The sequence below is a fragment of the Physcomitrium patens genome, chromosome 20 (assembly GCF_059467195.1).
Source record: "Physcomitrium patens ecotype Gransden chromosome 20, ASM5946719v1, whole genome shotgun sequence".
NCBI lineage: Eukaryota > Viridiplantae > Streptophyta > Bryopsida > Funariales > Funariaceae > Physcomitrium > Physcomitrium patens.
Window position 1 is genome coordinate 11673523 of NC_143429.1, and position 11716 is coordinate 11685238.

General features: G+C 42.0%; 1 protein-coding gene and 1 long non-coding RNA gene across 7 annotated transcripts; one reads left to right on the forward strand and one right to left on the reverse strand.

Moving 5' to 3' along the window:
• Window positions 1–73: 73 nt before the first annotated feature.
• On the reverse strand, window positions 74–4434 carry LOC112273509 (uncharacterized). The gene is made up of 3 exons (XR_002967046.3): window positions 2540–4434; window positions 1114–2286; window positions 74–751 (listed from the first exon to the last, which is right to left on the reverse strand). It is a non-coding gene; the product is annotated as an uncharacterized LOC112273509 (long non-coding RNA).
• Window positions 4435–4608: 174 nt separating this feature from the next.
• LOC112273507 (uncharacterized) lies at window positions 4609–11398 on the forward strand. 6 transcript variants are annotated; one of them, XR_016499059.1, is made up of 11 exons: window positions 4629–5255; window positions 5659–6543; window positions 6654–6829; window positions 7009–7177; window positions 7368–7420; window positions 7626–7769; window positions 7911–8015; window positions 8234–8560; window positions 8740–9009; window positions 9235–10427; window positions 11070–11398. XR_016499059.1 is itself a non-coding variant. In XM_024502400.3 (10 exons), the coding sequence occupies exons 1-10, from the start codon at window positions 5039–5041 to the stop codon at window positions 10189–10191; spliced, it is 3300 nt and encodes a 1099-aa protein (XP_024358168.1). In that variant the 5' UTR covers window positions 4609–5038; the 3' UTR covers window positions 10192–10991. The 6 variants fall into 6 exon arrangements, 2 of the variants coding, with proteins under 2 accessions (XP_024358168.1, XP_024358167.1); XR_016499058.1 differs by having other exon boundaries at window positions 11217–11398; XR_016499061.1 differs by having other exon boundaries at window positions 5662–6543.
• Window positions 11399–11716: the final 318 nt, after the last annotated feature.

Below are 11716 nucleotides of genomic sequence, written 5' to 3' on the forward strand. Positions count from 1 at the left end.
CATATTAAATATATTTCAAGTAACCTTTTCTTTTATGATGGATCTGAAATGCTTGAATAGGTTGAAATTTCAAAACTTTGCAAAAGTTGTAAAGTTTAAACCTTTGATTAATGAGTTATTTTTAATTAAAAAGCCCAACTTGACGTATTCTATTGGTTGAGAGAATTCATACAATTGTACTGAGGAAAACTGTATTGTAGCGAATTCATTTAACATACCACAATGATACCCACCAAAATTAAAAAAAATGATCCCCACCTCACCTTCCAAGCCATGAATGAAGGGAGATGTTACATTCTGCACTGCTCAATAATGTTTCGATGTATCCTCTCCATAAAAAGTCTTATGCTACTGCTCCAGGAACTGATCAAACGTCTGCTTTAGCTTTATCTCCATGCAGAAACTTTTCCATGAAACTTGTGGCAAAGCGGCTGAAACGCAGCATGTTGCGCCATGAACCAACAAAGTTTATCAATGCAGCTCATACGCACATCTCGCTCACCGACCTCGAGATGAGCTAGGCTATCCAAGTTCACAACTCATTTGCTCTTTTTTGCCCTGTCCATGTTTCGACCACACACACGTTCGTGCACAAATCTTGATGCAAAGGTTTCTCTTTCTCTCGGTTGTGGGGCACATACTGCTCTTCTCCCTGCCATGTCTTCTTCCAACCCCACAGAACACATCTCTTACGCTGCTGCTGATGTAGCGATAGAAGGTTGTGACGTTGGTACCTGATTTTAAGACGAGCCTGATCCACCCCCGGAAATAATTAGGACATTGTGGTGAAATATAGGCTCACGATTGTTTATCAATGTTACCATATCCTTGAGCGTCACACCACACCTGGACAAATACAGCTGCCAAACAGAGCTTTTCAGCCTGTTAAATTGCAACCTAGGGTGCCATATCCAGACCTAAACAAAACTCCGTCTTTTTCAAGATTATCGAAGACCACGGGTTTACCTTCAATCTTATGTTTCAGTGTTATCGGTGAGCTCTAACCTATGGCTCTATCTACCCACTACCCACTTCCCCCACTCAAGGCGCATCCAAGTCAAGCTTATTTGATTTACAAAGTTTTTTTTCACTATGTCATGCCAATGATCCCACCTGGAGTAAAGTATTGAAATGTTACAGCGGATGTGGTAGAGAGTAAGGACTCCACAGCACGAATCTTCTTAGATTTTTTAATTTCCTGATTTGTTTGAGTTGATGGCACCTTCTCGCTTGACACTATCGTCAACCTTCAAAAGGATTGGAAATTGTAAATTATTGATCCTTTGGTCTTTTCCTAAAGCGCTTTTGGCAGCTTTCCAATGGACTATGTCATCTCGATCTTGCTGCCGAAACAGTAAATTCACAGTTTAATACTTCATTCATCACCGACGTACGCAGCAAGCCTCAAGAGTATTGGTGCCTCTCCGTGTGCATTTAAAGCATTGCCCTTCATCATTGTGTCGAGTCCATGTGAAACTAGGAGCTCGGCGAAATCCTTGGCAGAATACAAAACTTAAGAATCTTTAGTCACCCAACTCTAGAACCGCTCACGCGTTAGTTTACTCGAAGATTCTATCTGATGGCTCATCGTCAGCATTATAGAACACGGTGGGTCCATATCATAGATATAACATTTGAAGGAAAATCAAAGTAAGGAATCCAACCTAAATTAACATTGAGGCGTATTAATGAGGAGTGTCACAAGACACAGGAAACCAGATATTATAAAAGTATAAGGAAATTGACCGTTAATAATGAGCAGCGCGGACAGAATAGGACAACCACGTCAGTCAGTTGATTTTCTGATCTAGAGCGACTGCGATGTGAGTATCGTTATCTCACTATGTCCATTGATGCCTAAGATTGTTATCAGCTTCAAATATCGTAGACTCAAATTGGGCATTGGTCTGCGCAGCAATTCTAAACGATGATCCTGCCGTACAATGGATTGAGTGACCTGCTAGTGCAGCACATGTGCCATTCTTCACTAGAAAAATGCTAAAGAAAATTCGAACAGAGTACAGAACGAAATGGTGGACTCAGAAGGCAAATTTGAATCCTCCAGTTATTGAATCAGCAGCATTGACTCATATTCAAATATTGGCCTTTTAGAGGGCGTCTTCCCGCTCTTCTGTTATCTTCTTCATAACCCATTTTGACCTGGGGTTTAGAGAATCAAAACTGGGTCAGAATTTTTCGTGCAAGTCGATTCGATCTTTTACTCCAGATAACAAGTGCTGGGAATTTGGTCTGCTCAGAAACTCCAGCACAGTACTCATGTTGCTCCTGTAACACGACCATATACCCAGGTGAGAAATAGTGATGGAAGAGTATAATCTGCTGCAGCAATTTTGGCATAAAGGCTGAGCAGAAAAAGCTCAAAAAGCTATTAAAAATTTGGATAAAAATCCAAAGAAGGATCTAACATACAGATACTTGCATACGATATCAGCTTCAAGATCGGATGATGTCCTTGAGGCCTAATTCCACATGCTTCTGTCCAGGTTGGGAGTTAGAAAGTGCAAACAAGGGTATGCACCTGATAACACCTTATTTCTGCTTGGAAAATTTTGGGTGAGAGCATCGGATCCCTCCAGATTAATCAGAATGTGCTACCATCCACGTAGCGCAGACACGAATTCTCCTTTTTCGGCATGTACACTTCACAGATCTTTCCACCCACTGCTTGGTCTCGCTACGGAAGTTCATAAACCCTTCTGTCGTGGATTGGTTAGGTGCCATAGCGCATTGACACTGTTCAAATTCAAATATGACCCCCACCTTACCTTTTATGTCATGAATGAAGAGAGATGTTAGACTCTCCACTGCTCAGTAATGTTGCGAGTTATACCCTCCATAACAAGTACAGAGGACGCTCCTCTTCCACAGCATCTGCTTACTTACAGAAATAACTAAATTTGAGGTGGATAGAACCAGCAGCAAAATCGATATCTCCAGAGTGCTTTAAAAGGTACATGTAGTCCCACTCTGTCAATGCTGGCAAGGATTCCATTACATCACGAAGGAGAACAACCTTGTTCCGCTGCTCAAAATACCTTATAAATTCATCGGAAGACAGATTCTCACGCATCTCAATGTTAACAACCCAGGCTTAATCTTGAGACATGCACACAGCCAGTTCTGGAAGAGGTAGTCCGAGTAGAAGTCAATCACATGCTGAACAATATAGACATAGTGAACAGAACGAAGTAAGAATTTAATGTGACAGGAGTACCTGAGGAGAACAAATATCGTAATGCAAAATTGCAAATTCTAAAGAAATCTTACACATCGGCTCTGCTTCCGTTACGTTACTCATCTTAAGTCGTATCGGTGGCGTAACCAATGTGGGAAAAGGATCCAGACGTGCTAAGTAACGCCAATCCAAGTTGTTCATAAAATCATAAATTGTGTTGGTCAGTACATGCAATGCTCCAGGTCCCACATCCCTCACGCAACAACTGGAAGTGCTTAGAAGAAGAATTCCTAATGATTGAATGCAATAGCTGTGGGAATTCCTTTGAAGACCATGGTGATCATTCTGATCTTCACCCTCATCATCTCTGCAATTCATTTCCACTTTAGCCCGTTGACCATTAGATCAAGAACTTTTCTTAGATGCCCTACCTTGCTTGCTCTTCCGCTTCGGTTCTTATTCACCCAGATCTTGAATACGGTCACATTCGACATCTGGATAACTTATCTCAACTACTGAGTGAAGAAACCATACACGAAGAAGACCATAATCGTGAGATACACCAAATGGTGAATAGACGAGGTGCTTTTTCAAGTAGATTGAATTAGAACCTTCGTTAAAACCCTAAATTCCAAACGGTACACTTATTATGCTCTGAAACCTAGCTCAGGCTGCTGCAAAACTTACTATGCCGCAGCGCACAGATAACGTAGCCTGGCGATCAAACACGAGCACAAACCTTCAAATTCCTGTTCGTAGACTCTAGTTACTGTACACAACACTCTCCACAAAAAATCTGGACAAGCACAAAATAGTACAAGATGTTGGAAGTTAATGGCAAATAGCAACCCAACCGCTGCAACAACTACGTGCAGTCTCCAATTGAAATGTTGTTCAGAAATGTGCTTTCAAAATATGCTGCTTCACTTTGAAATTGACTGCAGCTTGAGTCCCTGGCATAGATGCGGGACAATCAGCTGCACTCTCTGCACTCTTAGCTCATGTGAAACTCATCGGCAGAGCCACACTATCTCTGCAAAGCCAACTAGCAAAGCAGAGCAATTAAGACAGATCACGTATTCGTCGTGAAAATATACTCCCACGAGAATCTCCAAACCCTAAACTAGGATGTGTGTTGGGCTCATGATACAACCCAACATGGCCAAAGAGTAGGTACTTCTAGTCCAATGAGTGTCCGAGCATTGAGCTGAAACAAGCGCCATGTGACAAACAATGGAACGAAGAAGAGAGGTTTTTCATCCAGAAACCCAACTTGTGGCTGTTGCTGTCTAGCGTGGGACCACTCCGCCAGCGCCACGGACCGCGATTGAATGTGAAGATTTCGACCACACCAGCTCCGCCAATCCAAGAGCAACCGACTTCACCTCAATCTCATGAACTTCTTTCCCCTCTTCCTAAAATCATGACCTACGAGATTGCTCTGATGTTCTCTTAGTAGTATACCGTAGCTTTCCTGGGACTCGGCCACGTAGTGCTCTTTGTTGTCCCCACTGTTGTAGATTCTTGAGTGGTCCTTGGAGCTCCGTAGTTCCAAAGTTTTTGAAGCAGGTGGTTGTTTATTCAGCAATTGGGGGGTTTTGGGAGAGTTTATAGCGCCGAGGGATTTCTGTGTATTGATAAGAAAGACGGGGGGTTTTTTTTTTGAATTTTTTGTAAGAGGATTGATTTTCTCATGTTTTGTTGAGGTATTTGGGGCTCGTCCATGTGTTTTGGGGTTGGTTTTGGGAGCCATGATTGTGGCTCGATAGTTGAGCGTCGAAGAGGAATTTGTTTCGCAGCAGTGCGGTGAGGTGGTGAGGTCGGTGCGGCGGTGGTGGAACCATGGCTGCATCCATAACGCCCGGGAGTAACCCCAGCGTTGCTATGAATTGTGTTGCGAGTGGTGCGAAAGGATGCGCTGATGTAGAGGTAGGGTTTCCTCGCCTGTATGCTAGGGCGCAGGGTTTGATGAAAGTACGTGGAGGCAGTTCTTGCCTTGGCTGGAGCTCCAGAGGCAATAGCTTCATTGGCGGGCAGGTCGTGTCCATGCTCAAACAAGGTATTTAAATCGACTCTCTGCTTCTGAGATTCCTCTTGGTTGCCGAAATTCTACACAGCACTTTGACCGGCAGGCTGTGCGCGTGTGTGTGAGCGGTATAAAAATGAGATATCAAATTGATACAGTGTATTTTTTATGAGAGATCATGGATTAATCTAGTACATCAGTATTCAATGTCTAAACGACTAGATTGTGGGAATGATGAACTATTTACCTGTTAGATTGAATCATAGATCTTAAATGTTAATAGTTTTTAAAATAGTTGTATTTTTCAAGGTTTTTGTAAGAGTTATTGTTCTTGATGTTAATAATATTGATGAACAGAGAAGTTTGAGGAGTCATACTGATCAATGCATGCCTGAATCTGGTCAAATTGGGATTAGAATGACAATATTTTGTTTAGCAGGTGCGGGAAGTCGGAATCGTATGAGTAAGGCAGGCAACACGCAGGCGATTCTGAAAACAAATTCTAAAGAGACACCTCTCATTTCTGTCGAAATCCAAAGGAATTATGACAGTCCATTTGAAACTGTGGACAAGGCGTGGCTGCTGGACCGGGAGCCTAACCTCGATGAACTTCGCAGAGATGTGATGGATTCTGGCATGGTTGAACCCATACTCGAAGAGAATGCTGGAGGAAAAGTCCATTCAGAAGTTACACTTGCAACGGAAAAGGACATAGAAATGGCCATGGCAAAGACAGCGGGTATCCTACGTGATGGGAAGAGTTCGCTTGGAACAAAAGGGGTTGACAAAGATGAATTTCAGTCGTCGAATTTCGAAGATTGCTCTGCACGAACTGATGATGACATTTTGGAGGAAGCAGTAGCTGAGGCGGCCAAAGTTCTACATGAAAAGCGCAGAACATTCGGGCGAAAACTAGTTCACAATGAAGTTGAGATGGAGGTACAGGATGCCCTAATGGAAACCGTGCAGGTGTTACGGAGTGGACAGTCTTCGTTTCTTCGAAAGTCACCTTCTAATGCACAGAAGCGTAAACAGTTCTGGGACAAGCTCAAGAATTCTGATTTTGGAAAAACCTTGGAGAAGGATGGAACCGCGATCAAGTCTTGGCTTCAAGCTGTCACATCTAAAAGGACTGCTACACCTCACAAAAAAGGTGTGGCTAACATAGTAGCAAACGATATTGACTTCATCAAGAGCAAATCTACTCGCGTGAGGCCTTCACTGAGAAAGAAAATTGGAGAAATTGTTGCTCTAAAGATTATCGAAGACGAGAATAGTGTGCCGGCTGGCCCTGCATTTTGGCCGGAGCCCTACTATCCTGGTAAACCTTAATCACGAACACCCATATGTATGTAATGTTATTCTTAATTGCAATTGGTTTAGTAAGAAAATTAGATAATGTCCACTTAGAATCCGTTTCACTTTTTGCAGAGTTGCGAGGTAAAGATCTCTTGGATGCTGACTTGAGAACTCTGGAGAGTTACTCGAGCTTTGTACAAGGTGTATTTCAAAGTTTCAAAGTACCCCTTCAAAACGAGTATGATCCTGATCAAGTTGCAGCCTACTTCCATCGTCGACCGCATGTTCTCCTCCTCCGTTTTCTGGAGGTACATTACTTCACCTGTATAGTAAACTATGGAGAGTAATTGGTCTTGTTTGATCAATCGTCTCTAGTGTGCATGTTTTCTATGACGGTCTTACCTTTTGCATCTTCCTCTACATCAGGACTTACGCTGGATTTTTCATGAAGAAGAAAAGCGATATTGATGAATTATTCTGTTGCTAGGTTGGTGCTGCATTTGGGTCAGTAGCATTGGAACGCAACATGCGAATGGCGGCATTGAAGAGGAACAAAATGGGCGAAATTTCGGAGGCAGATAAGCTCAAAGTCACGTTACAGACAGCTGAGTCTTTGAAGAAAACTCTGCTTGGGCTGGGCACCACTTTCATCAAAGGTTTTCCTTGTCTCCATTCCCCTCTTCTTTTGCTGTGAAGGTCTTCATCAAAAGAAATACTGTTCTTTAGTCAATGGGTTTTTTAAAATTCAGCTCCTAGAAATAAAATCTAACTAGTTTTATTTAATTCTTAATTAATTAAGTTTTTGGTGAGATTGAATCTTACAACATCATTTGAATTTGAATGCAGTTGCACAGTCACTCTCTTCCAGACCTGACTTGATTGGCGCAGAAACTGCCAAGGTAATATCTTGATCGGAATATTTCCTTAAATAATTTGAGTTTGTTATAGATCGGATTTTGACAAGATGAATGGATTTGAATTTCACACAACATTACAAACTAGCAGTAGCACAATCGCTCACAAGTTGCAGTTATTCCATCGTAGATTGTCAGCAGAAGAATCGCTATTATGTATGGTATAGTAAAGTGCATCCTTTCTTTGTAGGTTCTTTCCGAGCTCCAAGATCGTCTGCCTCCCTTCCCTAAAGATGAAGCTATAGAAATTATAGAGGAGGAGTTAGGATGTAAGGTATCAGAGGCATTCTCCTTCTTGTCGGATGAACCAGTCGCTGCAGCTTCGTTTGGCCAGGTATGGATCTATCTTTTGGACTAGGACTAGTATTTTAGTGAAATGTTATTTGCAGTCCAACTTAGCGGATGAGTTCTTGTTCTTCGGTAAGAGAATAATTGAATGTATGGCTATAACCTGCTGGGATCTTGTTTTGTACAGGTGTATCGAGGGCGCACTAAGTGTGGAGAAGATGTAGCGGTAAAGGTTCAGAGACGCAACTTACAATTTAATGTCGCACGAGACGTCTACATCCTTCGTATTGGGGTAAATACCTGAAGCTTTTAGGTGCAATTCATTTTTCATGATTGCTTTATTCATCAATTCCCGTGTTTTGGAAGAATACTGTGTGCATTCGGATGCTTAGAAGTCTCCTGCGATGCGTTTAGAATTAGATATGCCCAGTTGAATGTTTTAATAGCTATGTTAGCAGAGCTTTTGCCGATTTAATTGTCTTAACCCAAGGCAGGCGCGTTGAAATGCAGTTCATGATATTGGGGAAAGTTGCCAAGTTAAATAACAACTATACGATTTTAGCAGACGAGATTGGGCAAGGCTTGTACGGGGAACTAAATTACAGACAGGAAGCTGCAAACGCTGCCGAGTTTGCTATGGCTCATAAGCACATACCATGGTTATATGTTCCAAAGACTCTGCCGCATATGACTAAACGGAAGGTCTTAGTCATGGAGTGGTTGAACGGGGATCGCCCATTTGATTTGTTATGCATTTCCAAAGGATTGCCTAGCGCGGATGGAACCCTCCCTAGCCAGGATGTGCAGCAGGAAGCAAGGCGGCGACTTTTGAACATGGTTTGTACTCTTATCCTACCCGTTGCTAATTCTGTTCAAAGAGCAACTAGTTAGATTTTTGAAGTTTTTATTTCTTTGAAGAATATATATAAAAGGACCTTTATTATATTGAATCACAAGATAGTATTAAATTTTAAATTCCGAAACTCATAGAAGATATGCCTGGTTGATGTTCTCAGGTGAACAAAGGAACAGAGGCTGCTTTGACTCAGCTGTTAGAGACAGGAGTAATGCATGCTGATCCCCACCCAGGAAACATTCTGTTAGGCCGAGATGGGAAGTTGCAGTTTATTGACTTTGGGCTTATTACCCGTATGGACAAGATTCATCAGGGCGCGATGCTTGCTGCTATTGCTCACTTGGTTAATGGAGACTGGCAAAGCTTGACAGATGATTTGGCCGACATGGATGTCTTGAAGCCTAGAACGGATCGTTTCGCACTTCGACTGGTATGTCACAGTCATTGAGTTTTCGCTTTTGAAGTTACTACAATTATTTTGGGTGTTATTTGTCACAATTACTGTCGATGCTTGTGATTAGCTGTTTGAAATTTGTTCGATTACTGGAGGCCAACTGTTAGGAATATGTTCTCATTTACAGCTCAGCCCATCTCAGGCTTTCGTTCTTCATTTTTGTTTCGCCAACAAGTTAGCTTGTCATTTGTGATTGGACAGGCGCTGGAACGAGCATTCGGAGAGGGCTCCAACGCAATTGTAAAAGACGGCGTGCCGAATCCAAACTTTAGTTTCAACAAAGTAGTGAACGAGTTCTTTAAAATCGCATATAAGTTCCGTTTCCGGCTCCCTCCCTACTACATCCTAGTGCTCCGCTCACTCGCCTCATTGGAAGGATTTGGTCTAGCCGTAGATCCGAATTTTAAAACATTTGGAGCTGCTTACCCTTACGCAGTGCGGCGCATTCTCTTGCACTACAGCCCCATCACCCAGCGCGTATTGAGGTCTCTTCTGCTGACAGAGAAGCGCGAGTTCAAGTGGGACCGTATCTCATCGCTCATCGCTATTAGCCAGAAGTCAGCTGCGCAGCGTGCAGCTTTGGAGACGGTCACATTCATCTCAAATGAGCCTAAAGTTGAGCCTGTCAAGTCGGAGGCACCGGCGACCACAGACGCTTCCGAATTAAGTATTAGGATGTTTTCAGGGTTATTACTATCAAAAGAAGGTGTTGGAATTCGCCGTGTGATGTATGAGGCAGATGCTCGGGATTTGGCGTGCACACTTATCTCTGCTCGTGCCGCCAAAGTTCGGCGAACTGTTGCAGAGCGTCTTGGGGAGACCTTATTCAGCATATTGAAAGAGAGATGCAACGTTTTTAATGGCAAAACCAAGTTTGAGGCAGTTCCGCTATCGAAGACATTCGCGCATCGTATTACGAAGGATAGACGTTTACAGTTAATTTTGAAGTCGATGGTGGGACGGTTGCGGTCTCAGCCTATTTTATTGGCCAGAGTTGGTTGGGCCTCCTTTACAGTTGCATTATGGGCTATGGCTCTTGCCTTCCATGACCTCGCAATTTGTCTTTGTTACGAGTATCTCAAGAAAGCAGAAGCTGATGCCAAACGAAAAGCTCAGATCAGAACTACAAAAATGAAGACAGCAACTGCTGCAGTGTAATTTGGCTTTTTGTGAAGTCTACGCCCAAGCTAGAGGGTCGCAAAAGGACTCAGTTAAGCCACAAGTTGGAGAGGACCATTAACGATGAGTAGGATCTTTCAAAAATCGACTCCACGACCTGACTTGAGGAAATTGGCTGGAGCATCTGATGTAATATTGTTGGGGTTCTCTTCCAAGCTCAGTTGGCACTTTGTACAGCAGATATGGGTAACCCTGATCAATTCTTTCAAGAAAAGGTGTGAAATATCACTACCATCCATTTATTTCATTTGTAAACTCGTTGAATCCCTGAAAGTCTTGGTAAACTATTTCAAGTTGGGCACATTTGACGCATTTCCTAAGCTGACCCTCTCTGGTCAATATATTATGTTATTCCTTTTTGTAATTTATCACCAGGGACCTAGCTAACTGAGGGAACGGCTTGTTAGTCCAAACATTAGACAGCAGAATCTGACCATCTTGTCATCTGCACCCTATAGTGCATATTTTGAGTTAAATTTGCGTTTGGCTCGGCGGCCAGTAGAAAATCTTAATGAGCAGGGACACCCTTCGGTTAGTGAATAGATTCAAAATCGAATCTTTAGGAAAACACCGAGTGCATGCTTTCTTAATTTCCATTCGTAGTAACAGCTGTAGTAACCGAGACAATGCAGCCCGATTGTTAAGGAAAACCCAGGACCCTGTGTGGTTCTGTCTAAATTTCTTTTGCATTCCCATTAAGTCCTTACTGGGGCATTATCAAGTTCATAATGCGAAGTTATTTTGAAAGCTTTGAGTGATCGATAGACGCTCATTTTGCACATGCCAGTCCTCGCCCTTGAGATGTCTAGTTTGACTGATACTTTGGTGCTTGATGTTCTTGTTTTGTTGTGACACAGCTTTGTGAGCTTATTGAAACGTCTAACCAGCTATGGGTATTTCAATATAATATTTTTTATTAGAGTTATATTATCAGATTTACAATGGATTTGGTGACCTGCATAGAATAAAGAATTCAGTTACATTGTTTCTCCTTGTGGTAACAGAACTGGGATCTGAAATTCTCGCTGTGGAGTGAATATCGCAATGTGATATTACAGTTCGAAGGCAACTTCACCTCAGAAGATATTAACTCAAAGTATCAGTTAAATAGATTCCAAATTTTGAAAATTTCAACATGTAATTATTGATGGTTCTCTATCATGAACAGTTTGAGGTACTGCCTTCATTCGATTCTTACAGAAACTGTGCATGTTGTGGAATATCGGGTAACTTAATCCCATTAATTTGTTTGATATTGTTCAGAAGCCTTTGTGAACAACTAAATATAATATCTGCCGTCAACAAAACCACATCAAACTCTTCCTCTCTAAACAATTATACTTGTCAAGGTGCCCTCATATATAATAGCACAGCAACATTTATAACGTTAGAAAAAAGATAACCAGGTAGTTTTATAAAATGTAGCTTAAAGCTTATTTAGACAACGATAGCATGTTTACCACACCATACAATTCATATGTTTTTAGTATCTAACATGATTCAT